This window comes from Terrapene carolina, unplaced genomic scaffold (genome assembly GCF_002925995.2).
Source record: "Terrapene carolina triunguis isolate 2854851 unplaced genomic scaffold, T_m_triunguis-2.0 Scaffold89, whole genome shotgun sequence".
In the NCBI taxonomy this organism is placed as follows: Eukaryota; Metazoa; Chordata; order Testudines; family Emydidae; genus Terrapene; species Terrapene triunguis.
The window spans coordinates 28,547,425-28,573,924 of record NW_020664440.1 but is presented as its reverse complement, the minus strand read 5'-3'; the positions used below and the strand labels follow the sequence as shown (position 1 = coordinate 28,573,924).

The following is a 26,500-nucleotide window of genomic DNA, read 5'->3' as shown; positions in this document are numbered from 1 at the left end:
TTGGGTTTCATTAAGGACCCCACACCGGCTGGGGAAAGTCAGCACCATACCTGTGAGTCATCCCCAAACACAGCCCTCCATGTCTATGACCCACCCATCCATCCTCCTCCACCTCCCTGCCCTCCATCCATCCATCTCCCTCCCCCTCCCTCCTTTCAACACCCCTCCAGCCAGCCATCCCCCTCCACCTCCTTACCCCCACCCCTCAATCCATCCATCCCCCCACCTGCTTTCAACACCCCTCCAGCCAGCCATCCCCCTCCACCTCCTTACCCCTCACCCCTCGATCCATCCATCCCCCTCCACCTCCCTACCCCTCACACCCCTCAATCCACCCCCTATCCATCCATCCCCCCTACCTCCCTACACCCCTCTATCTATCCATGCCCATACCTCCCCTACCCCAATTTCTTTACTCCTTCCCTGACCAGCTGTCTCATCCCCAGCTCCCCTTCCATTCTGCTTCTTGCTCCCAATTTCTTCCTCAGTGAGATTCCACCCCCTGGCGGAGCCCATTTAACCCTGCTCCCCGCCCCTCCCCTGTTGTCATCAGTGCCTGGCTTTTATCTTCCCTTGTGCTCCAAAGAGCACCTGGAAGGTGGGAGAGCCAACGCAGTGGCCTGGCACCCTGGGGATAGGGGTGCTCTGAGTGTGGGGGGTTTCTGAGTGCAAGTGACTGCTATGGGGTCTGAGGGTGTCCCATGCCGGGCATCGCTCCTATGCTGGGCAACGGCACCGGTGCTACAGGCCCAGACCCAAGGCCCGAGCTCCTGGAGTCAGGTGATTGTGGTAGGATCACCGCTCCCAGGCATTGTTGTTGAGGAGAAGAGGTGACCCAGGTGTGACCAGTGCCTGCCTGAGTCTGCTGAGAGCCTGAGCCAATTGCTCTGAGAGGGGGAGCTACCCCAAGTGTAACCACCACAATGACACCAGCCTGAGTCTGCCGAGAGCCTGAGCTGATCGCTCTGAGGGGAGGGGCACTGTCCCGAGTGCACGTGCACCTTTGGGATCTCACGGGGGAAGGAGGAGTTAATGATCTCTCGAGGGAGGAGGGTGCATCTCTTCCACAGCAAGACGCCCTCACCTTGCCATCCCCAGCTACGCTGCGCCCAGTAAACCTTTCACTTTCAAGGCTACAGGCTCTTTAATGTGGCTGTTGTTGCCGTGGTAATTCTTGTTGTGTAGAAATGTCAAGGTCTGGAGCTGCAGCTCTCAGTCCAGCTCCCCACAGCCCCTCCCCCCATCCCAGCTCTCACAATCTCATGCCCTTGCCAGGCACCCAGTGCGGGTTGGCGACCCACAACATCACACCACACACACACATGCTCAGGGCAGCTCTCCCTTCTCAGGGCATGGGCTCGGGCTCCTGGCACATCGCCACGTCAGTTATACATGGTTACAGGCAGAGTTGCTGCAACAGGCTGTTAATCCAGGGATCCCTCACCTGGTGCAGAGATGCAGCAGCCTCTGGAGTGGGGCAGAGGGGCTTTTTATACCGGGCTCCCTCGCCCAGTGCTCACAAACCTATCTCGGCTGCTCTCCGTCCATTGCCAGACCTCGAACCCTCAATGACTCAGGTTTATTTATTTATTTAGGCAAATGATTTTAAAAACAAAAACAAAACATAAAATACTTGGTACCGATTCCCCGTCCAGTCTGGCGCTGATTTCCTGTCCAGCCCCCAGCCCAGTACCAATTCTCCATCCAGGTGCACCCTCTGCGATCCAGTTTTTATTCTCCTTCGGGCCCCCTCTCCAATCCAGGGCCCATTCTCCTCTCTGATCCAGGGCCTATCCCCCATCCAGACGCCTCTCCAATCCAGCGCTCATCCCCCATCCAGGCCCCTCTCCTATCCAGGGCCCATCCCCCTCTTCAATCCAGAGCCCATCCCCCATCCAGGCCCCTCTCCTATCCAGGACCCATGGCCCATCCCCCATCCAGGCCCCTCTCCAATCCAGGGCCCATCCCCCATCCGGGCCCCTCTCCAATCCAGAGCCTACTCCTTGTCCAGGCACCCCCCTCTCGGATCTGGGGCCCATTCCCTGTAAAGGACCCCCCTTCTCCGTTCTAGTAACAGTCTCCCATCCAAGCCCACCCCCTCTCTGATCTGGTACTGATTGCCTGTCCAGGCCCCCCTTCTCTGATCCAGTACCGATTCCCCCCTTAACTCTCCTTTTCCAGTCTGTGGGTCTCACACTATGTGCATCAAGGTGGGGGTGCCAGCAGGAAGAGGCAGGGAATGTCTGGAAACCCCTGGCTCTTCCTGCAGGCACCAGTCAAACCAGGTCCAATGGCAAAACCCAAACCCACGCCCAGCCATGTGAGGTTCTGTGTCTGGCCAACTGAGCACTCTCCCTGGGGAAAATCCAGCGTCAGAGGGGATGCTGCTGTGCTGGCCCTGGCCTGGTGGTGTCAGACCTGGGGTCACTGCATCAGATCAGGGGTCACCGCATTGACTCAAGTGTCGCCGGGTCGGATCAGGGTTTGCCACGTTGGCTGGAGTGTCACCGGCTCAGAGAGGTGGCTACCGGGGTGGTTTGCGCATTGCCATGTCCAGTCAGCTGTCACCACATCCAGTGGAGTGTCACCGTGTCAGCTTTGAGGCCCTCCTCGCCCGGCTCAGCTGTCCCCTCCCCGGCGTTCAGCCGGCTGCTCCAGTGCGGTGAGCTCCCGCCCACCTGGGTCATACCACGCTCTCCTCCAGCTCCTCCGCGCTGGCGAAAGCCCCGCCCCTCTTGCCCTCCCCCTCAGCCGCGCAGCTGGCCAGCATCCCGTGCACTGACTGGCTGCGCTTAGTCCACATGATGCTCAGCCGCTTGGCATAACCATAGCAGGCGCTGGCGGAGATCTCCCCCATGTCCAACGAGCAGCTCCGCTTGGCCTTGGAGGTCCCCAGGTCCGGCGGGTCCCCCTGGCACGCCACCACCCCCTCTGCCGTCCTGCGCTCTGGTGCCTCCTGCCGGCCGGGCTTGCCCCTCGCCCTCCGGCGCTGCGCCTTCGGCCCACGCCCCCGCTGCAGCAGCATCCCATTGGGCACCCCCGGCTGCCCGCCGTTGGTCTGTGAGTACATGTTGGAGACTTTGGGCATGCCAGAGTGGGCGCTGCCACAGATCTTATACTTCACCATCATGACCACAGTGAAAACCAGCAGGGTCACCACAATAATGCCCCCCACAATGACTGTCAGAGTCCCCCCCAGGAAGTGGGCGTGGAGCGAGTGGCAGTCTGGGTACGCCTCCTGCGTGGAGAACTGGGCACAGCCCAGCAGGCGCGTCGCAGCCAGAGAGGTGGCTACGTCGTCGAAGATGGCCAGGACACACAGATTGTAGTCCACGCCTGGGACCAGGTGCTTCAGCACAAAGTGGTGGCTGCTGGCCGGGATGATCCTGAAAGAGAGAGATTTTAGGGAGCAGAAAGGACCACTCTGAGCAGCCCCGCTGATCCCCCCAGGCTGGGGAATGTCCCAGCCGTGCCTGCATCCAGCCCCAGATCTGCGGCTCATAAGACCCAGGACTGGAAGGAGCCTCCTGGGTCTCTGAGTCCGGTCTCTGCTATCGCAGCCAACCCAACCCTGCATGGAATCCCAGTCAGAAACGTATCCAGCCCCATCTTCAAACGACTGGGGTGTTCTCCCCCCCCCCCCCCGCCCCACTGCTCCTCCTGGGAGGTTGCTCCAGACCCTCTCTTCTCTGTTGGGCACAAATCTCAGCTCCAGTCTCAGTTGATTCCCGGCCAGTTTGTCCCCATTTGTTCTTGTGCCAACACTGTCTTTTAGCTTCAGTAGCTCTTCTGCCTCCCTGGGGTTAACCCCTCTGGTGTATTTTCAGAGAGCAGATCCCCTCTCAGCCTTCGCCTGGCCAGGCTAAACAGGCCCAGTTCTTTCCGTCTCCTCTCGTAAGATCAGTTCTCCTCTCCCCTGATCAGCCTGGGAGCCCTTCTCTGCACCGGGCCAGTTTGATTCATCTTTCTAGAACACAGGTGACCAGAACTGCACATGGTGTTCCCACTGAGCTCTTCCCAGTGCCTTGTCCAATGGCATTAATGCGTCCCTACCTCAACTGAAATCACTCGCCTGACCCAGCCTAGGATCGCTTTGGTTTTCATGGTGGCTCACAGTCCTCCTGTGATCGACCAACACATTCAGCTCTTTCTCCTGCTCTGTCGTTTCTGGCCAAGCGAGGGTGTCAGGGGCCCTCACCCACACAGCTTCAACAACAGGCCTCAAGTGACTTGTGATTTGGGGGGGTGCACACTGAGACCCCCAAAAGGGTTTCCAAACATTGCTCAGTACCTACCACTCAGGACCCTTTAAGGTGTTTCAAGATGGGCCCCCCAGAATCATTCATAAGAACACCTAGTTCTTATCCAGCACTTTTCATCCCTGGAGCTCAAACACTTTGCAAAGGACTGAGGTGCTGGGGGTGGTCATTGGCCAGGGTCAGTCAGTGGCCAAGCCAAGAATACAATACAGGAGTTCTGGGTCCCAAGTCCAGTGATGTAACCAACAGGCCACACTGCCTCTGGGGTGCAGACCCCACCTCACTTTTGAAGAGGGGACTTAAATTCCTACGGCATGCAGATGCTTTGGAAAAGCCTTCAGGTGCTGGGGAATCCACCCATCCCTGAGTCAGCTGTTCCAGTCGTTAATCCCCCTCCTTGTTACAAATTTGGCCTCATTTCTAGCCTCAGTTTGTCAAGCTTCAGCTCCCAGCCATTGGGTCTTGATCTGCCTTTGCTGGCTGGTTGAAGAGCCCTCCGCCCTCCAAAGTCTCCTCCCCTATAGGGGCTTCCAGACCTGGATTGAGTCACCTCTACATACAAAATAGGGGAAGGGCTTACTGTCTAAATTGGCAACGATTGAGAGGGGGAAACTGAGGCACAGAGAAGGGTGCTGTGGTAGAATCCAGGAGTCCTGGCTCCCAGTCCCCTGCCTTAACTACTAGACCACACTCCCCTCCCCCAGCAGTTCTGAACCCAGGTTCCCTACATCTGGCCCCACCCCGGCATTGCTGCCCTTGTTTTGCCCCCACCCCCATATGTCTAGCCCCTACTCGCATCTCTAGCCTGAACTTTAATAGTCTCAGCCTAAACCGCTGGGATGGCATGGCCTTCTCCACCCCCGACCCCCAGCGTCTGGCTCCCAATGGACTTGCCGTTGCCACTCCAACAAGCTCCTGGTGCTGATTTAGATCTCTGGGTTGGGGCGTGGGGGCTGTTTTTACAGGGATCCCTCGCCCAGCACTGAGATGCAGCCATCTCTGGGTTGGGGCACGGAGCTATTTGTACAGGAGTCCCTGGCAGCTGCCTCTGGGCTTGGACACAGCACTCAGAACCCGGCAGGATTAGCAGCTGTGTGCCACACGAGCAGAGAGACTAATTCCCAGCTAAGCCCTCTCTGCTTCCCTGAAGTAGTCAGAACAACCCATAACGCAGTGTGGCCCAGCCATGCCCCCTACACTGCAGAATACCCATAATGCCGTGTACTGTGGCCACTCCCCATGTTAGAGAAAATCCGTGATGCCGTGTGTTCCAGGCACACCCTCTTCCCTGGAGAATGCCCATAATGCAATGCACTGCAGCCACACACCCCTACTCAAGACTCTCAGTGGTCCGGTGGTGTGGCTGGGGCATGACCAAGCATGCTTTCTCTTCCCAGAGCCTCCTGTGCCATGGCATCCATCCCTACCCACTCCCCCAATCTCATCCGTGCTGCGGCGCCCCCTACCTGTAGATCAGGGTGTCATCCACAGTGCAGTTGTACTGGATCTGGTACATCCAGGCAGTGTGGACCGACTTGTCTACAGCCCAGCGCACCAAGGCCGAGTCAGCTGTCACATCGGATACCTCCACGCTCCTCTCCTCCACCCCCAAGTCACTGGTGTTGGCCGCTGTCTTGGTGGCAATGTCAGAGGAGCCCGGGTCGTGGCGTGGCACCGGGCCGCTGCTCCCATTGCCCCGATGGGGCAAAGGGATAATCTTGAGGTCCACCAGGGCTGTGGACTCACCCGCTGCATTGATGGCGATGCAGGTGTAGGAGCCGTCGTCCCGGACTGTGGTTACCAGCACATCTAAGGTGCCATTGCGGAAAGAGATGGTCCGGGAGGAATTGGAGATGATCTTATCATCTGGTGACACCCAGTGGATCACTGGCTCGGGATCCCCGATGGCACGGCACTTCAGGGTGGCCCGCTGGCCCTCCAGCACCCACAGCTTGTGTGTGTGGCGGGTGATGAGGGGCGGCTCGCAGGTGAACTCCTCCTCAGGCACCGACCAGAAGTAGCGGCCGGCCACATGGGGCGGCGAGGCACATGTCTCCATGTCGTCCTCCCGGGCCAGCCGCCGCAGCCACAGCAGCTCACAGTTGCAATGTAGGGGGTTGCCCCCAAAGCTCAGCACAATGGTGGCAGTGTAGGGGGTGGGACTGATGACGCCCATCTGGGAGCGGGCGAAGAGCGGGTCCGGGGGCAGGGTGTACAACCGGTTGGAGGTCATGTCCAAGCGGGACAGCTTGTAGAGCTCGGAGAACGTGCCTTCCATGATGGAGTCGATGAGGTTGTGGTCCAGGTTGAGGGTGTGCAGGTAGATCATGCCTCGGATGCCCTCCCAGGGGACGTGGCGCAGGTTGTTGTAGGACAGGTCCAGGTCCTCCAGCGTCAGCAGGAAGTCGTCAAAGGCAGCGGCCGAGATGCTCACCAGCTGGTTGTTGTTGAGGATGAGGTGCTGCAGGTTGAGCATCCCGCGCAGGGCCTCCTCGCCGATCTCCATCAGCCGGTTGCTGTCCAGGTGCAGGGAACGCAAGCTCTCCAGGTCACCAAAGGCGAAGGGCCGGATGCTGTCGATGGTGTTGCGGGAGAGGGTCAAGTCCACCAGGCCGCTCATGTTGAGGAAGTCCTGGGGCTCCAGCACGCGGATGTAGTTGTCGGCCAGGCGCAGCTCCACTGTGCGCCGGTCAATGTTGACTGGGATGAAGAGCAGGCCCTTGTTCGCACACAGGGTGCTCAGTGACTCAGAGAGGTTCTGGCACACACAGTGGAAGGGGCAGGAGGCAACCCAGGACATCAGGGTCCCTGCCATCAGAAGCAGCACCAGCACCAGGCAAGCCATGGTTGGTGGGTGGGCGGTGCCTGGCAGGAGAGAGGGGATCAGAGAATGGAGTGAGCCAAGAGCAGGGACATGGGGAAAGGGTGGTCTAGGGGTATAGGCAGTATAGGCAGTTACACCCCTCATACCATAGCCCCACCCTGTATGGGAGCCCCACCTCCATGCCATAGCCACACCCCTGCACTGTAGCCCCAACTCCATACCACAACCACACCCCAGCATCAGGGCTCCACACCAGGGCGGTACCCTCAGCATCAGATATCTGCCTGCCACACTGTGGCCACACCCTCTTCTATAGCCACACCCCCACACCATAGCCACACCCCTTCACCAGGGCTGTACCCTCTGCACCATAACCCTGCTCCAAACACTGTCTATAGCCCAACCCCCACATACTATGGCCCCCTCCTGCACTGCAGCCCCACCCCCTATGGCCCCCAACCCTGCACTGTAGCTCCTCTCACAAACAGTGGGCCCGCCCCTGCAGTGTGGCCTGGCCCCATTTATAGTGACAGCTGCACAGAGAGGATTGGTTGTCAGCAGGACCCCTAGTAACTGGGGTATGGCTGCTTAGGGTGGGTGGAACTGACAGGACCCCCAGAGCAGTGGGGATGGGAGGGAACACCCCACTGAGATCAGGTCTGCTCCCCTGTCTTGGAGCCATCGGCTCAGGCTATCTGCAGACTCAGGCAGATATGGCTGGGTCAGCTACACCTGGGTTTTGTTTTCCAATTTTTCTCCCCAACCACAACGATGAGAAATGGAAGCTTCAGTTCTAGTACAGTCCCATGACTCCAGGAGCTGGGGCCACAGGAAGTGCTTAGGAACTAATCCAGGGCCTATGGTCTCTGTTGTGGCCTATAGAGCCCTGTGGTTCTGTTCTCTGCACTCAGAGGGGAGTGAGGTCTGGCAGCTTAGAGCAGGAGGAGCTGGGAGTCATCAGTGCTGAGTTCTATCCCAGACCTGGGAGTGGAGGGGGTCTCCCCCACTGCTGGGAACCCTTCCTCACCTCTAGCCTGCACTCCCCGTGCCAGTCGTCTCCCCCACGACTTGGATCCCTCCCAGATTCCCCCCTCCAGCTGTGCTCCCCACGTCACCTCCTTCCCTCCCTGACAGGGTCCCTCCCCAGTCTCCCCAGGCCTGTGTTCTCTATGCCACTCACCTTCCCCGCCATAATCCTGCCGCCCCCACCACCGCCCACTGCCACAGACAGGGAACCAGCCAGGTCGATAGTTCAGCCACTGAATTTTTAAAGAGCTACCCAGTTCCTACATCCATCCCAGAGCCCAGCATCCTCCCCACTGGACACACTGCTGCATTAGCTTACTCCCCCTCCCCTCCCCTCCCCGCCTCCCGGCAAGGCAATTGGGAGGGGTGAAGAGAGATGAGGGCTGAAGGGGATGAACTGGTTTTCTGGACAGCAGATATGGCTGCTATTCCTGAAGGGAGCCAGAAATCCTGTCTCCCAGCATTCCCCCCACCCCCTCTAGCCACTAGACAGACGCTGCTCCCCTCATGGATCTGGGGATAGAAGCCAGGAATCCTAACAGGCCGTGGCCCTAAGAACTTACATTCTACGTACAGTGGTTAGATCAGGGGGGCTGGGAGTCAGCTTTGGGAGGGGCAGTGGGGCGTAGGGGGGTAACACGGAGGTGATTGGGAGCTCGCCAGCACTCCATTTCCTGTGCAACACCCTGCAGGGTAGTGCCAAGGGAAGTTATTGATTTAATAAGCGCCAGCATTCAGGTTGCCCTGATAACGCCAGTGACACGGGCACATGATTGGCAGGGGTGGGGGAGGGGGGGTCAGGCAGGATCATCTTTCTCCAGGGCCCTGGTGCATGGATGGAGTCGCTCCAGGCTGCTTGGCTAACTATGGCTGGGGGGGTCTAGGATGCAGCAGTGTGCAAGGAGAACAATCTCAGAGCTGCCTTAGAGGGACATGAAGAACTCTGTGTAGCTTGAAAGCTTCTCTCTCCCCAACAGACGCTGGTCTAATAAAAGATGTTACCTCACCCACCTTGTCTTTTTAGAGGGATCATGTCAGGGCTTCAGATAACCACTAGGTAAAACAGAAATAGCCATTTTCCCTCCCCTCCCCCTTTCTCTGAGCACCCCTCCCATTACCTCACTTTCTGCCAACTCCACATGCCCCTGCATATGCCCCCAGAAACAGATCTCTCAAATAATCAAAATGGAGTTCCTACCACAGATGCTGGGAAAGGAGAGGTTTGGGGGTCAGGACTCCTGGGCTCCCTCCCCAGCTCTGGGAGGGAGTGTGATGTAGCTCTAACAGGAGACTGGGAGTCAGGACTCCTGGGTCCCTCCATTTCACTCAGCTCCAACAATGAAAGAGACTAGTCAGTTTCTCTTTGCATTTCTAGTCAATTTCGCTCTTGCCTATGGCCCTGGCTGGATCATAGAGGCTGCAAGGGGAAGGGCTGGATAAACATATTCATAATCCTGTTTCCAGTGCATTTGAAGAAAGGCAGGGAAGAGATTTCTGGCAGTGTTTGTATTGTGTTTAAGGGGAAATCTGTGGCAAAAGAGACCTGAAAGCCTGTCTAAGGGGCACCCCCATGAAGAGAATTATTGGTGTCAAAGCAGCCACACAGGTGTCACTCCAGAATTTGCTGGGCTGGCAGATCCCTGAGTAATTCCCAAAGCAGGAGTGAGAATTACTCTCCCCATTTTGCAAAGGGGAAACTGAGGCACAGAGCAACAAAGGGACTTGCCCAAGGTCAGTGGCAGAGCCAGGAATAGAACCCAGGAGTCCCGAATCCTAACCTGATTTTGTTCCAAGCGCTATTCCCAGCTCTGGGAGGGGAGTAGATTCTAGTGGTTAGAGCAGGGAGAGCTGGGAGCCAGGACTCCTCGATTCTATTTGCCCCAGAACCCTCATGGCCCTTCCAAAGAGAGGCACAGTTGTCACCTTCTTTGCTCTCCTGATGGTACATAAGCTCAGGCAGAGCCAGCAGAAGCATAAGGGGTGGGGACCTGTACCTGCACCCAGGTCAGAGGGCTCAAAGACCGACTGGAGGCCTGGCTGGGAGAATATACCCAGGGAGCAGGCTTTCCGATGGAGGCTAGTGGGTTCGAGTTTGACAGCCAGGACTCCTGGGTTCTATTCCTGGCTCTGGGAATGAAGGAAGGCGAGAAACACTTGCTCTGTCGGTGCCTATTTATTTCTGGGGGTCCTGTGTGTGTGGAGGAGCTGGGGTTTTGGTGTGTGCTCATGGCTCTGCACGTGTTGCCAGGTGCACCCTTCTGAGTGTCTGCATGCTTATCTGGGTGCACTTATGCATGTGCGTAGGCGTGGGCACAATTGTGTGTGTGTGCAAGCCATTGGGGGAGAGTGGTATGTCTGTCCATGTCTCCCCCAGGCACCCACTGCTCTGTGCCGAACTGCCCCTCCCGGTGGTGGGTGGGTGAGGGGAGCTGTGCCCAGCTCTGCTGTGGGTGGGATGTCGTTCTTTGGAAGGATGGGGTCATTACAACCAGCTGTCCCCTTCCCTGGTGGCCTCTGACTGGGACGGGCGGCCGGAAGATGGCAGGTCACTGCTTCCTTCCACCCCCCTCAGAACCCCTCCCCCATACCCAGCTCACCCACAGGCTCTGTCCTTAGCCAGGAAGGGGCCAGCAGCCCAGAGATTGGGAGTGGATCTCTGCTATTCCTCCCCTCCCCTGCACACACCCCTCTGGTGCCCTTCAACCAGAGCTTTGACAGTTAATAAGACACATTCAGAACCCCAGCTCCTGCCTTGCTCCCCCAGCACCCACCCGCTCCAGCACCCCAGCTCCTGCCTTGCTCCCCCAGCCCCCCCCCCCTCCACCCCCCCCCCTCCTGCCTACCCCCCCCCCACCCCAGTCCAGCCCCCCAGCTCCTGCCTAGCTCCTGCACAGCCCCAGTCCAGTCCCCTATCCCCTGCCTAGCTTCCCTCCTGCTCCCTCGCAGCCCCTCTGCAGCCCCCCAGGTTCCCCTCCAGCTCGGATGCAGCCCCTCCAGGTTCCTCCAGTCCAGCCCGCAGCCACTCACCCCTCCAGGCCTTTCAGCTCCCCTCTGGCCCCCACGTCCCTGATCCACCCCACCCTCAGCCCCGTTTCAGGCCCCCACACGCCCTCCCCAAGCTCTGATCCAGACCCCCCTGCCCCCCATCTCCGATCCAGACCCCCCTCCTCAGACACCTCCCCCCGCCCCATGCGCAGCGGCCGATGCTTTTACCTTGCGCTCTGTCTCTAGGGGGGGCCACGTCTCCCGTCTCCGGGCCCCCCACCCGCGCCCTGGCTCATCCCCGGGACTGCGATTCCCCCCACGCCGCCTCCGCGCGTCCTTGCGGGCTGCTCACGCCCGGGGACCGGGGTCACCCCGGCCGAAGGGGCCCCCCATCCCAGCCGTCCCCCTGCCCCGGGGGGCCAGCAGGCCCCTCTCTCCCCCGGCGGCTCCTCTCCGCTGCGGCGCGGCTCAACTTATGCCTGGCTGGCGGTGGCATGAACGGGGATACGCGTGTGCGGCTAGATCCGAGCGCCCTCCACGGCTAGCAGCCCCCTGCAGCACCAGCACAGACACCCCCCACCACCCGCATCGCCGGACGCCTGGGTTCTCTCCGCCGGCGGCGTGGGGGGTGCAATCGATATTGTCCAATCCGGTTATATATCCGAGGGGGGGCGGGCATGTACACTCTGGGGGCACCCCCTGTGCCCCCCGCCCGGACGCCTGGGTTCTATCCACCTGGGGTGCAATCCGTGTTGTCCAGTCCAGCTATAGCTCCAGGCAGGGGGTTACATACACTCCCTCGGGCACCCCCTCCGCTCCCCGGACACCTGGGTTCTGTCCCCTGTCAAAGGGCGGGTGCAATCCGTTTTCAATCCAGTATCCGGGCGAGGGCTAGATCCACTCTGGGGGACTCGCCGGACGCCTGGATTCTATCCGCCGGGGGTTGGGTGCAGTCCGTGCTGTCTAATCAAGTTATACATCCGGGAAGGGGGGATGGTCACCCCCAACACTGAGCCTCCGGACGCCTGGGTTCTATCCACGGGGGTCATCTGACATCTCCAGGCAGTGGGTACGCAGCCTCCCGGATGCCTGGGTCCCATCCGCTGTAACATTCAGGGGTGCGATCCCTTTATAGCTCGGCCCCAGGCAGGGGACAGCACCCCCCTCCCGCGTCTCTGTCTCCCGGACTCCTGGGTTCTATCCCCTGGCCCATCCCCTCCCCACACCTGCGTTCCCTGCCCGCCTTGGGTCCGATTCTGAGGCGCACGGGTCCGCTGGGGGGGGGGGGGGATCGGCTGCCCCCCCCCCCCGTCGCTTCCTGGCGCCGAGCCCCAAACCCCAGCGCCGAGGCCCCCCCCCCCCGCAGACGGCGGCGGGAGGTGGAAACCGCGCGCGCCCCCCGTCCCTGCCCGGGCGCCGGAGCTGTGCCGCGGGGTGGGGGATGGGAGAGCTGCGCGGAGCCCGCGGCCGCGAAGATCCTGCCTCCCCTCCCCGAGCCGCGCCGGCTCTGCCCCTTCCCGGGTGGGGGGAGAGTGTCGTGCAAACATGGTCCCTCTGCACCGTGCGGGGAGGGGGGGTGTCTGGCAGCTGAGGGGGGAGGGGGCAAGGCTGGGGGGATGGTGCCTGGTTCTTTTCCAGCAGGATTGTGGGGGGATCAGCAGGTGGGGAAAGGGGGCTGGGAGCTGGTGGGATAGGGCAGGTGGGGGTGAGCTGGCTCATGCTTGAGCCACATACACCAGGATGGGGGAGGTGGCAGCTGGGGGGGCAAGAGTGGGAGGGGGGGATGGCAGCTGGAGCTAAAAGGGGGGGAGGGTGGTGCAAGGTCCCCTTTCACTGGGGAGGGGGCAGGGGATGATGCACGGTCACTGTATACAAGGAGGGGGTCAGAAGGGAGAGGGGGGTGCAAGGCTGGCAGCTGGAGCTGGGGGAAGAGGGGGGTGGGGGAGTGGAGGCTGGTGCAGGTCCCCATATATCAGGATGGGGTGGGGGGGGGTTCAGCTGGACTTGGGGTGGAGATGGTGGTGCATGGTCCTTTTTCGCCAGGTGGGGGGATTAGGGGCTGGTGCCTGGTCCCAGCTGCAGGTAGGGAGTGGAGTCTAATGGTTAGAGCAGGGACAAAGGGAATCAGAATCACACTTCCAATCACAAAAACAGAACCCAGGAGTCCTGGCTCCCAGCCCCTTCTACTCTAACTACTAGACCCCCCCTCCCCTCTCAGAGCTGGCAATGGAAGCCTGATTCCTAGCCGTGCTGTGCTCTAACCACTAGACCTTACTGCCCCCCCCCCCCCTTCCAATGCCCTGTAATGCCCGGCTCTTTGCAGCCGCCTCAATCCCCAGTACAGGGAGCTGGGATTTCCCTCAAGGTCTGTAGCTTCCTGACTCCTGTCACAATTCACATTTCCAAGGCTGGAGTTTATGCGCTGCAGAGCCCAGGGGACCAGAGAGCCCAGCAGTTCTGTGCTCTAGACAAACTTCACAACTGCCCCCTGCAGACCTTGGGGCTGGGGTGGCAGGGGGTTAGGGGTCAGCACTGAGGGGCATTGGCAGAGCCGGGGGGGTACAAGCCCAGGGCAGGGCATTGCAGTTCAGGACTGAGGGGCAATTGTAGAGCTGTGCAGGGGAAGGCGCTCTCTGCCAGCTCCCCCCCCTCCCCCCGGTGAGCGCTGGCTTATGCCAGCTGGGGCTCTGAGTCTTTCTCCTCTCTGCCAGATGCTGAACAGATGTTCACTTAGGCGAATGGGGGCAAGGTTAAGCCTGGGTGTGATGGGATTTATGGCGGGGGGGCGATGAGGGGGTTTCTGTTTAAAAGGTTTAGGATTGGGTTAGATGATACTGTGGGGGGAGGGGACACACCACTGCTCCCTACTGAGCAGAAGTGCAATTGCTCAAACTTACAGGAGTTGGATCTAATGGTTAGAGCAGTAGTGACACAGAGTTAGGATTCCCAGGTTTTAGACCCAGCTCGGGGAGGGGAGGGGAGTCTAATGATTGGGGGGGGGGCTTGGAGCTAGGACTCCTGGGTTCCATCCACAGCTCTGGGGGCTGGTAGTCAGTATCTGCAAGAGGAGGGCTCAGAGCCCCATCGCTGAGGGACATTCACTCCTAGAGCTCTGGGGACCTGATTGAAGGGTACAGCCCTACCATGGGGTGAAGAAATAGATGGGAACTGAGGGGGTAGCTCCCTCTCTGAAACCTCCTTCACCCAAGAGCCTTCTGCTCCAAGGCCCTTCTCCCTGCACCTAGCTTATGTTCTTCCTTCATTAGCTGCTGAGTGCCCTGATCGATTAATTAATGAGGAAATGCAGCAAGAGTAGAGGGTGGGAAGGAACTTAGACTGCTCCTACTGCGGGACTGGCTGGGTAAGGGGTGGGAGGGGGGGTGTCAGGCAATTGGGGATGGGCCTTTCCCCTGTAGGGAGCGCTGGCTATGATGCAGCCCCAGGGCGGAGAGATAGGCTGGCTGGGAGGGCAGGGAATGGGGACGGATCCCTGTATAAACAGCCCCCACACCCTCTGCTTTGGTCCCTTTTGCCCTTCTAACCCAGCTTCACCCCTCTAAGCCCCCCTGTCCTTCCGTGAGGCACAGCCTCCTGCTACCCCCCACCAAGAGCTCTGGGGAAGGGAACCGTAGTAAAGCTAATATAGGGCTAGGATTACATTTGCCGAGCTGGGCCCACTCTGGGGCTGCTAATGAGCCATTAGTGGGATACAGAATCTCACCCAGGAGCCCTGGGTTTGGCACCTCCGTAACTGACTGGCCAGGGAGGTTATTAACCAGAATCGTGGAAGGGAATGATGTCTGTTCTAGCCCCGTCTCTGGGAGGTCTAGTGGGTTGGAGGGAGCGGGGGCTGAGAATCCAGGTCTTCTGGGGTCTATCCCCCTGCTCTAGGAGGGAAATGGGTCTCTAGCAGGTTAGAGCGGGGTGGGGGGGGGCTGGGAGTTTGGACTCCTGGGTTCTATCCCTACTTCCCAGCAGCTCCTAGTGCAGCAGGCATTTGAAGTGTGTATTAGCTGTCCTGCTGCCCTCTGCTGGAGTGAATCAGCCCTGCTCTGTGTATGTGACAGAACCCAGCTCTGCTTTTTCGCCTTGGGTTTCTTTTGAGTTCATGGTTTTTCCGTCTCCCGGTTTAAAAACTACAGCAAGGTTGCCCTGATGTAGTGAGTCAGGGATAGAGCAGGGAACAGAGCCCAGGGGGCTGGTCTCCTGGAAATCAGGTGCTGGGTACAGGTAAGGCAGCAGCAGAGGCCTCTCTGTGGGCAGCAGTGGGGGAGCCCAGCTGCAGACAGCATCATTTGGGCCTTAACACACGAGTGAACAGAAGAAGTGCAGCATCTCTCGATGCAGGCAGAGGAGCGGGCATGCGGGTACTGAAAGGAGGGCACAGGATGGAGGGTGCAGCGCCCATATCCCCATCCCTGGGTGATGGCACTGAGCAGGGCGATCAGTTCTCAGCAGGATAATTATCCCTGATGAAGGCCTTTCCCCTGGGATCAGGAGCCCTTTAGCTTCTCAACGTGCAGTGCCAGGCGCCAGGATTGCTGGCCATGGCCAGAGGGGGCAGTTTAAGGGCCTCAGCAGCACATTAAATGACGGAGTTGTTAGGAGAGGAGGGGTTTGCTCACAGGAGGCTCGACGTGGTTTTCGCAGGTCAGGTCAGGGTCGCCATGGCAGAGTGGGAAATGGAGGTGCAGGGAGGGGACAAGGCGGGCTCAGGGTCATGCAGCAGAGATGGGGATGGAACCCAGGAGTCCTAGTTCCCACCCCCACCCCCTGCTCAACCATTAGACCCTTCTTCTCTTGCAGAGCCAGGGAACCCAGGTGTCCTGATCCCATTCCCTAACCGCATCCTGAACTAACCCACTAGACCTCCCCTCCCTTCCAAGAGCTGGGGATAGAACCTCAGTTTCCCCTTCTGTGTAAGGGTGTGTGTGAGAGAGGCACTGCCCTCTTCTGGCTAGATTCGGTCCTGCATCTTTTACTGGTTCCAGCCTATGCTGTGGTTGTGTGCCTGTGACCTCAATGCTAGGCTCCTGGGGAGTCTAGCATGCCCTGCCCCAGTGTTTATGGGGCTGGAGAGCCCAGTGTAGCTGCTGACCCCTGAGCCCCACTCTGCAATACCCAGATCCCCCATTGCACCCCTGTGCTCTGCCCTTCCCCAAGCAGCAACTGTTCCGTCCAGCCCATGAGACACAGTCCATCTCCCCAGAGTCTAATCCCTCTTGACAGCTCTGACAACGCTCAGGGGGGCTCAGCTTACTCCAGCCTTTCCCATCCAGCAGCCAGTCCCCATTCTCCCCCTCAATGCACAAGCTGCCCCTCCCCATCCCTTGGACACAAGCAGCTGGACAGCTGTGCTGCTGGGAATAGAACCCAGACATCCTGACTTCCATCACCCATGACCCCCCACCGATCTAACCATTAGACACCACTCCTCTCCCAGGGCCAGGGATAGAACCGACGAGTCCTGGTTCCCTTCCTCTTCTCCCCCCATATTTCTAACCACTAACCTCCCAGAGCAAAGGAGAGAACCCAGGAGTCCCGACTCTCAGCATCCTCTGCTCTAACCCACCAGACCATGCTACCATTGTCACATCTTGTACTAGATGGGCCTTGATCTGTCATTAGATTTGTTAGCAGTATTTGCAGCGCGATGAGAGCTGATTGGCTGGGAGCAGGGAGAACTGAATTAAATCATAGGACTGGAAGGGACCTTGAGACGTCATCTAGTCCAGTCCCCTGCACTCAAGGCAGGACTAAGTATTATCTAGACCACCCCTGACAGGTGTCTGTCTAACCTGCTCTTAAAAATCTTCAATGATGGAGATTCCACAACCTCTCTAGGCAATTTATTCCAGTGTTTAACCACCCTGACAGTTAGGAAGTTTTTCCTAATGTCCAGCCTAAACCGCCCTTGCTGCAGTTTAAGCCCATTGCTTCTTGTCCTATCTCAGAGGTTAAGGAGAACAATTTTTCTCCCCCCTCCTTGTAACGTATTTGATTCAAAGAGAGTAAGAGGCTCTACTAACCAGCTACTTCTCCTCGGAGCGCCTCTCCTGGGGTACATCACCCTGGCAGCAGGCCAGGACATAATCCCTTGGGGAAGGAAGGCGGCTGACTCGGTAACACTTGGGGCAGCTGTCAGCAATCAGCTCAGGCTCCCTGCGGACTCAGGCAGCATCACTGTGTCAGTAACAATGGGGGCAACTCCCTCCCTCTCAGAGCCTCAGGCCTGGTCTGCACCGAAAATGTAGCTCAACGTAAGAAAATGTAGCTCAACGTAACTACGTCACTCGGTGGGGGGAGGGGGTGACAAAATTCACACCCTGGGGAGAGGTAGTTAAGCCAACCAAAGCCCCAGCATAGACAGTGCTAGGTCTCATCTTCTCCACCCTAGCATCCAGCTCTGGGCCCCGGGCTTGCTGGGGCCAGGAGGGGAAGGGTTAATGCCTGGATTTAACCCACGGGATGCCAGAGCCATGCTGATAGCCTGTTACTGTTTGTTCCCAGACCAACATCCCCTTCCTGCAAAACGTGCTGAGCAATGACCAGTTCCTGCGGGGCACGGTGGACACACAGTTCATCGACGAGAACCCTGAGCTCTTCAATCTGCGCCCGGTTCAGAACAGGGCCCAGAAGCTGCTACGTTATCTGGGTACGGGCCCCGAGCTGGGACCACAGGCTCAGACCAATGGGTGGGCTCCCCAGCCAGATCCGAGCAGGGTCCCTTTCCAGTACTGCGGGGTCAGGCCCAAGGTATGGGGTCCCCGTCTTGTACCACAGGGCCATGGGCTAGATCTGTGGGGTCAGAGCCATGGGTGGGATCCCAGGCTGGTACCATGAGGTCTGGCCCCAGGGGCAGGATCCCCAACCGGCACTGCGGGGTAGGCCCAGAAGGCAGGAGCCCCCCAGAAGGCAGGATCCTCAGCTGGTGCTGTGGGTTGGGGCCATCTGTGGGGTGCCAGGGGGCGGAGTCCCCATCCAGTACCACGGGTCAGGGCCAGGGTATGATGTCCATCCCGTACCACGGCGTCAGGCTCAGGACTGGGATCACCAGCTGGTTCTGTAGCAGAAGGGCCATGGATGGGCTCCCTGGCTGGTACGGTGGGGTGGGCCCCCAGTCGGGATCCCCAGCTGGTACAGCGGGAGGTGGGATACCTGGCCCAGGCTGTGTTCCATGCACTGTGCCCTCTAACTCTGACATTCTCTCTTCAGGCCACGTGATGGTCAACGGCCCCACCACACCCATCCCTGTCAAGGCCCGCCCATCCCCCATTGATCCCGTCGTTCCCACTGTGCCTTTGGGTGAGTCCCCTCCTCTCCTGCCTCACCCCCGGCACCTCCCACACACTGGGTCTGCTGCCCACAGGCCCCTCCCCCGCACGATGGCCCCATCCCATTCCCCATGGATGGAGTAAGGGGGAGCAGGATGCCTGGGTTCCCTGTGCCAAGTGCCCTCCCTTCCGCCCTTGTGGCTGGACTCCACTTCCTCCCCCGCTCCCAGGAGTCAGGGCCTTTCTCTGCCCTGTTCTTCCCTTCGGAGGGCAGTGGGGTCTAGTGGGTTGGCGGGGGGAGGGCTGGGAGTCAGCGCTCCCAGTTCGGTGGCTGCCCAGCAAATCATTAGCTGTGCTGTATTCTCCTCCAGGCTGCTCCCTGGCCCAGGGAGGGAGCACATAGGGGTCTATCAGCTCAAAACGGATTTAACAGGCTGCTCGGGAGAACCTTAATGAGATGTAAGCCACCGTTGTTCATTCTCTTAATGCCTGGTTCAGGCTGAGGATTAGCGGCTGACAAAGAAATAAACTGCGCTAATAACCCGACGTGGCTGCCATCCTGGCTAATTAAAGCCAGCCCTGCACATCGGTCACACACGCGCTGGGAACCTCAGGCCCACGGCTTAGCTGTCCGATCCATTTCATGGAGCTGGTCCCAGGCTAGCTGGAGACAGAAAAGATTTACCAGGCATCAGCCTCACAGAGTACGTCATATACAGGGATCCCCGTCCCGGTGCTGAGATGCAGCCGCCTCTGGGGTGGGGTGCAAGGGCTGTTTATACAGGGACCCCTCTCCTGGCGCCCTCTAGCATTACGCTGGGGTCAGTCGCTGACTGTGAGTAAGGGAGAGTGCCCCCTATTGCGTCCCCACCCCACTCCTTGCAGCACAGCACCCCCTAGTGCCAGCAGTGCTGAGTGTAAGTGACTCCTCCCAGGCTAAGTAATGACACCCTGGGGGGCTGCAGGAAGCGGTGTAGGGGGTCTCTCTGGAACCCTACAGCAATGGAATCTGCCCCCCACTTTTCAGGTGACCCCCCTACTGGCTTCCGAGATATCCTGCTCCGGGAGGGTCCCCAGGGCTTTGCCAAGGCTGTGCGGCAGCACCCTGGGCTGCTGCTCATGGACACGACCTTCCGGGATGCTCACCAGTCCCTGCTAGCCACCCGCGTCCGCACACATGACCTCAAGAAGATCTCGCCTTTCGTGGCCCACAACTTCAACAATCTCTTCAGCATTGAGAACTGGGGAGGTAAGAGCAGGACACGGGGCCTTTCCCCTCTAGAGGCTGCTGGCTCTGATCCGGCCCTAGGGCAGGGGGACTGGTTGGCTCAAGGGCCCAGCAGGGAATGAACATGGGGCCTTTCCCCTCTAGGGGGCGCTGGCTCTGATTGAGCCCTAGGGTGGGGAACTGGCTGTCCCCGGGGGGGGGGGGGGGGGGGGGGGGCAGGCCCCTCCCCCCCCGGGGGCACCCCCCCCGGGGGAGGGGGGGGGGGGGCAGGGCTGAGGGGAGAACTTGTGGGTAACACCGGGGGTGGGGGCAAGTCACACCTACTCACCTCTCTGCCCCGCCCCCTAGGTGCCACATTTGACGTCGCCATGCGCTTCCTGTATGAGTGCCCGTGGCAGCGGCTGCAGGAGCTCCGTGAGCTCATCCCCAACATCCCCTTCCAGATGCTGCTGCGAGGGGCCAATGCCGTGGGTTACACCAACTACCCCGACAACTCCGTCTTCAAGTGAGCCGACGGGGCAGGCTGACAGGGCATCAGCCGGGCTGGGCGGGGGAGCTCAAGCCTGGGATAGGATTGAGGGTCAGGGCTTCAGACCCCCCAGGGGAGGGGGTGAGAAAAGGGGGTGGGATTCCAGAGTCACCTGGCTGACTCACCCTGACGCCAGACCTGTGGGGTGGGTCAGCAGGGATAACTTTACATGGGGGGGGCCTGGCACCCAGTCCCCATGGGGATCCTTCTCCCCCAGGACTCACCGGGTGACCCTGGTCCCCCAGGTTCTGTGAAGTGGCAAAGGAGAATGGCATGGACATCTTCCGTGTCTTCGACTCCCTCAATTACCTGCCCAACATGCTGCTGGGGATGGAGGCGGCGGGGCAAGCCGGGGGAGTGGTGGAGGCCGCAATCTCCTACACGGGAGACGTGGCCGACCCCACCCGCACCAAATACACGCTGGAATACTACGTCCAGCTGGCCGAGGAGCTGGTGAAAGCGGGGACGCACATCCTCTGCATCAAGGTACCTAGGGGAGCCCAGGACTGGGGTAGCCGGGGGCTGCGGGTGGGGGCACTGGCAGCACTGGGGAGCAGAGCCTGGGGGGACCCATAGCCCAGGACATCATGGACTGAGATGCCACTCTTTGGGGGGCATCATGGCACAGGGTAGGGTGTCCGGAGCTCGCTCGCCCTGCCTTACTTGCCTCCCCATCCCCTCCTGCCCCAGCCTTCCCCCCTCCACTCCCACAGCCCCTGCCCACGTCTCTGCCCCCCACACACACCTGGTTCCCCCTGCACCTTCCCTGCTCCCTACCCCGTTCACCCCTCCCCACCCTCCCCCTGTTCCTGCCCCCCACGCCTACACTCAGCCCTCTCCTCCCTTGCAGGACATGGCTGGGCTGCTGAAGCCGCACGCCTCGGAGCTGCTGGTGGGGGCGCTGCGCCAGCGCTTCCCCGAGATACCCATCCACATCCACACCCACGACACCTCCGGGGCGGGCGTGGCCTCCATGCTCGCCTGCGCCGCTGGCGGCGCTGACATCGTCGATGTGGCCGTGGACGCCATGTCCGGCATGACCTCGCAGCCCAGCATGGGCGCCTTGGTGGCCTGCACCCGGGGCACCAGCCAGGACACAGGTACTAGCCGCAGGAGCCAGGGCCCCTGGGCTCTACGCCCGGCTCTGGGAGGGGAAGGGGATCTAGTGCTTAGAGCAGGGAGGGCGCAGAGTCAGACAAGGCATCTGTCCCGATCCAGTCTAAGAACAGCATGAGATGGTCTAGGGCAAAGAGCCAGGGCGATGCATGGCCCAGCTCTGCCCCCATGCTCTGTGGAGCCGTGGATAGTCCCAGAGCCCCGCCTCTGTCCCACCCACCAGGGTGGGCCAAGTCCGACCCCTGCAGCCCGGACGAGCCCCATTTCCTTCCTCTCCCCTGCCTCAGGCATCCAGATGGAGAAGGTGTTTGACTACAGCGAGTACTGGGAGATGGCGCGGGGCCTGTACGCCGCCTTCGACTGCACGGCCACCATGAAGTCGGGCAACGCCGACGTGTACGAGAACGAGATCCCGGGCGGCCAGTACACCAACCTGCACTTCCAGGCCCACAGCATGGGGCTGGGCAACAAGTTCAAGCAGGTCAAGAAGGCCTACGTCGAAGCCAACAAGCTGCTGGGGGATCTCATCAAGGTCAGAGCCGCCCACAGTCCTCTAGAGCCGCCAGCTCTGATCCCACCCAGGGGGCCTGGCTGGCTCGGGAGGGTGGGGAATGGGACATGGGGCTTTTCCCCTCTAGGGGGCGCCAGTTCCGACTAGCCCCAGGACAGGGGCCTGCCCGCACTGACCCATCTCCCGCCCGTGCAGGTGACGCCGTCATCGAAGATCGTGGGGGACCTGGCGCAGTTCATGGTGCAGAACAACCTGTCGCGGCAGGAGGTGGAGGCCATGGCAGACGAGCTCTCCTTCCCGCTCTCCGTGGTGGAGTTCCTGCAGGGCTACATCGGGATCCCCTACGGGGGCTTCCCTGAGCCCTTCCGCTCCAAGGTGGGGCTGGGCAATGGGTGGGGTGGGGCTGCAGGGGAATCCTGGGCACGTAGGGGGCAGGGCTAGATCAGGTTCCTCTCCCTGAGCCCTTTCACTACAAGGTGAGCCATGGGGACCACGAGGCGGGGTGGGGTATCCCCTTCCCTGGGCTCCCATTGCTCCAGCCCCCCAGCATGGAATCCCGACGCTCTCCCACCCAGGTGCTGAAGGACCTGCCCCGCATTGAGGGGCGCCCGGGGGCCTCGCTGCCTGCCCTGGACTTCCAGCAGCTGGAGAAGGAGCTGCGCACGCGGCACCAGGAGGAGGAGATCACCCCCGAGGACGTGCTCTCGGCCGCCATGTACCCCAAGGTGTTCGACGAGTTCAAGGAGTTCACGGCCACCTTTGGCCCCGTCGAGTGCCTCAACACCCGCCTCTTCCTGGAGGGGCCCAAGATCGCCGAGGAGTTCGAGGTGTGCGAGTCAGGGTGGGAGGGACCAGACCGGGGTGGGGAGACCTGCACCCTGGGCTCTATGGTGGGACATAAGGCTCTGAGGGGGCTGGTTGGACCTGGGAGTAGGGTCCAGGGGAGCCTGAGGAGAAGTTTGAAGTGGGAGGGTTGGGGATTGTGGGGTGTAGGGTTAAGGGAGACTATCAAGCCCTATGTTTGGGGGGCCTTTGGGATCAGTGGGACACTGGGAGGAGTTCCAGGTGGGGTGGCTCCCCATTCTCGGAGAAATCAGCTCAGGCTCTCTGCAGACTCAGGAAACATCACCGTGTCAGTTACACTCAAGGCAGCGCCCCTCCCCGAGAGTGATTGACTCCCAACTCTCTGCAGGTTCAGGAAGCCCTGTGGGCCTCACCACTCTCTGTCTCCCCCTGCAGGTGGAGCTGGAACGTGGAAAGACCCTGCACATCAAAGCCCTCGCGCTGGGAGACCTGAACCGGGCTGGCCAACGTGAGGTCTTCTTCGAACTCAATGGGCAGCTGCGCTCCATCCTGGTCAGGGACACACAAGCCATGAAGGTGCCAAGGGGGTAGATACTGGGCTGGAAGAGCCTCTGGGTCTGATGTTGCAGGCTGAACACACGGGTCTGGCCCGATCTAAGGCCTTGTTGCATGAGATGTGTTCAGAGGTGAAAGTAAGCCGGTACGCCCCGGTACGGCACACCAGCAAGAGCCAGTGCGCCGTACCGGGGCGGCCCGGCTTCCCCAGGCGGCACTTTAAAGGGCCTGGGGCTCTCAGCAGCGGCTGGAGCCCCAGGCCCTTTAAATTGCTGCCAGAGCCCCGCTGCTGGAGCCTTGGGGCAGCAGGGCTCCAGGGGCTATTTAAAGGGCCGGGGCGGTAGAAGCAGGGGGGTCCTGGGACCTTTAAATAGCCCCCAGAGCCCTGGAGTAGCGGCGGGGCTGTGGGGGCTATTCAAAGGACCCGGGGCGGTAGAGGTAGGGGAGCCCCGGGCCCTTTAAATAGCCCCCGGAGCCCTGCTGCTGGAGCCCTGGGGTAGCAGCAGCAGCTGGGGGCTCCGGCAGCAGTTTAAAAGGCCCGGGGCGGTAGCAGGCCCTTTAAACTGCTGCCGGAGCCCCCAGCTGCCGGTGCTACCCCGGCGGGGGAGGGGGAGGCACTTACCAGTACAGGGCGGGCCGGGGCTGGCTCTGACCCCCCTATCCCCGCCCCTCCCAGGGTCCAGAGCCGGCCCCAACACAGCCCCGTACCGGTAAGTCCCTATTTCTACTTTCACCCCTGGATGTGTTGACTAACCTTGTCTCTCTGCCTCGCCCCCCAGGAGATGCATTTCCACCCCAAGGCGCTGAAGGACATCAAGGGCCAGATTGGGGCCCCCATGCCTGGCAAGGTCATCGACATCAAGGTGGAGGAGGGGGCAAAGGTCAACAAGGGGCAGCCCCTCTGTGTGCTCAGCGCCATGAAGATGGAGACCGTAGTCAACTCCCCCGTGGCCGGCACAGTCAAAAAGATCTACGTCAAACCGGACATGAACCTAGAGGGGGATGATCTCATCCTGGAAATCGAATAGGCCCCGCCTCCTCCCCTCCTCCCCCCCGCTGCATTCTGCTTCCCCTCCCCCATCCCGGACAGAGACCTGCCCCCCAATGTGTCGGATGCAGCCGGCACACTGTCACTTTAAGGGCATGTCATGCCCACTTTTAACCCTTTGCTTGCAGGAGACGCGCCAGCTTTTTTCTCTCCCCCCACCCAGTCCTGCAATCCCCATTGGAGTCCTGCTTAGCCTCAGAGTCACGCACCTTATGGGGGAAGTGCAGTTCCTTCCACCACCATCAGGGGAGCCTGTGGATCATGCAGCCTGGTGTGCAATTCCTTCTGTCGCCACCAGGGGGGGGGTGTCTGTGCACCTGTCATGGATTGACAGGGCTGTGTTATGCCCCAGTCTTTACACAGTCTTTTGGCTGTGACCCTGTTGGTGTGCCAGACCCACACTTTCCCCAGGCACCCATGCGGCCTCAGCAACTCCAGGACTGGACCTTTGGGTGCCAACCCCCCTGCTCCCCCCGTGAGCTCCAGACAGTCCAGCTGCCATCAGACTGCTGTAGAGACTCTCCCTTCTCCAGGAGCGACGCACCCAGAGATGATCTGCAGCGAGGCCGGGCAGCCTGGCCAGGCCGAGGGAGCATTGATTAGTCACCTGGGATCCAGCGTCGCAGGGTCCTCAGGCCGGAGCCTGTGTTGGTGGGAGCCAGGACCCCAGCATGTCCTGCTGCCCTGAGACCCTTTTTTGCTCTCTGTCCCTGCTGCTCACCCCTGTTCTCCCTTTGTTTCCGGCTCCAGGTCTTTGGCCTCTGCCTCCCTGCGGAGTGCTGGAGGGAGTCCCTGCTCTCAGCTGCATTGTCCTTGCTGCATTGTCCCCGTGGGCCCATTGGCAGGCCCTTGCCAATGCAGGGCCTTCCATTTGTGTGTCTTGCAGTCCGGTCCGGTTCCAGCCCGGGCAGCAGGCATGGCAGACCCCGTCCTTTAGCTCCTGAGCCCACGGACACAATCAGCTCTTTCCCCCCAGGGGGCAGCGATGCAAAGTGGCCAGTCTGGAGTCACCCAGATAGTTCATAACTGTACAAAGAAGTCCCACGTGTATGTCAGCATCATGCAGCCTAGGGGTGCAGTTCCCTCTGCCTCCACCAGGGGGTATCTGATCTCAGAGGCTAAGCATTGCTGGGGAGGTGCTGTCCCCTCCCATCCCACTTACTCTGCTGCCAATTGCATTATACCCATCAACTGCCAGGAGGCGCTGCCCCATCCAGCCCAGTTACCCCCTGCACCATGTGGGGTGCTGTCCCCCTGCGCCTCCAGCCCAGGTACCCTCAATTCTGGGGGGCACCTTCCCCACAGGCTGCCACTGCTTTCTATACCCCCAATAGCTGCTGTCCCCCCCCCCCGGCTCAACCATGACTCCTTTCTCCTTTGGGGCAGAACAGTGCCCCACCTGAGCTCCTGGGTCCTGCCCCCGGCTGTGGGGGGGGAGGGGCTCCTTTCCCCTGCCATGCTGTCTCAGGGGACCCCTCAGCTGAGGGGGCTCCTCTTGCTGCTTGAACCCTGGGTTAGTCTAATGCGTAATCAGGTTTCTTTTCTATTGTCTTAATTGCCAATCCCTGCCCCCAAATACGTATGCCCCTCCCCCCTTCAGAGCGGGGGGGAACTCAGGGGTATCACCAGCCATGGATTGCCCCCATCCCTGCTCCCGGCGACCCCCATCCTCGTGTCGATCTGGATGGGGCACTCCGTGGGGGCATCGCACGGAGAGGTGGTGAGAGGGGGCACCCAGTGGGTAGCGACCAAAGCAATCATGCTGGGTTTTAGGGGGGGAGGGGTGTCAGATGTTTACAGGGTTGTTTGCCCAGAGCTGGGGGAGGGGGTGAGATCCCTTCCCCCCTGCCTGAGGGCACGGGAACAAACCTCACATCCGTGAGGACAGTCTGCGGTGCAGGAGCTGCCAAGCGGGATTCCGTTAGGGCCCCTCCCCAGCGCCCCGTTGGGCTGGAAGGGTCAAGGCCGTTTTGGGAAGGACTCAGTGACTCGGGGTCCCTGAGGGGCCAGCCCCAGCTGGGCAATAAAACTCATCTCACTAACCGCTCACTGCTGGCCTGGCTGAGTTTGTGACAAGACCAGAGAATTGGGGGCAGCCTGCCCCCTGCTGGAGAGACTCCGAACTGCCGCTGGTGTGGCTGCCTGTTTGTGGGGTGCACCCAGCTCAGCCGAAGCCCATCAGTCCCAACCAGCAGCCTTTTGTTGCTGGGCAGGGCTAAGGGGCACCAGCAGAGCTGGGGGGGGGTCCAGGGCTGGGATAGCAGGGGCAGCGGGTGCAGGTGGCGCAGCATCGCTCTCACTTTGGCTCCAGGCTCCACGTTCAACATTCCCACCCTCCCAG

General features: G+C 60.4%; 2 protein-coding genes across 5 annotated transcripts in view; one reads left to right on the top strand and one right to left on the bottom strand.

Annotated features, from left to right (window-relative positions):
• The window catches only part of PC (pyruvate carboxylase), a 236,947-nt gene extending 210,739 nt beyond the window's left edge, over positions 1 to 26,208 (top strand). For all 4 annotated transcript variants that reach the window (XM_024217764.3, XM_024217765.3, XM_024217763.3 and 1 more), the window contains 11 exons: positions 17,605 to 17,749; positions 18,310 to 18,399; positions 19,396 to 19,617; positions 19,945 to 20,101; positions 20,371 to 20,611; positions 20,976 to 21,225; positions 21,529 to 21,773; positions 21,948 to 22,127; positions 22,328 to 22,579; positions 22,992 to 23,132; positions 23,891 to 26,208. In XM_024217764.3, coding sequence (XP_024073532.1) covers positions 17,605 to 17,749; positions 18,310 to 18,399; positions 19,396 to 19,617; positions 19,945 to 20,101; positions 20,371 to 20,611; positions 20,976 to 21,225; positions 21,529 to 21,773; positions 21,948 to 22,127; positions 22,328 to 22,579; positions 22,992 to 23,132; positions 23,891 to 24,139 — 2,172 coding nt within the window. In that variant the 3' untranslated portion in view covers positions 24,140 to 26,208. The remainder of the gene's footprint in view (positions 1 to 17,604; positions 17,750 to 18,309; positions 18,400 to 19,395; positions 19,618 to 19,944; positions 20,102 to 20,370; positions 20,612 to 20,975; positions 21,226 to 21,528; positions 21,774 to 21,947; positions 22,128 to 22,327; positions 22,580 to 22,991; positions 23,133 to 23,890) is intronic.
• Positions 2,281 to 7,123, bottom strand: LRFN4 (leucine rich repeat and fibronectin type III domain containing 4). The gene is made up of 2 exons (XM_029911177.1): positions 5,726 to 7,123; positions 2,281 to 3,386 (listed from the first exon to the last, which is right to left on the bottom strand). Exons 1-2 carry the CDS (start codon positions 7,102 to 7,104, stop codon positions 2,684 to 2,686), a joined length of 2,082 nt encoding a protein of 693 aa, XP_029767037.1. The 5' UTR covers positions 7,105 to 7,123; the 3' UTR covers positions 2,281 to 2,683.
• Positions 26,209 to 26,500: the final 292 nt, after the last annotated feature.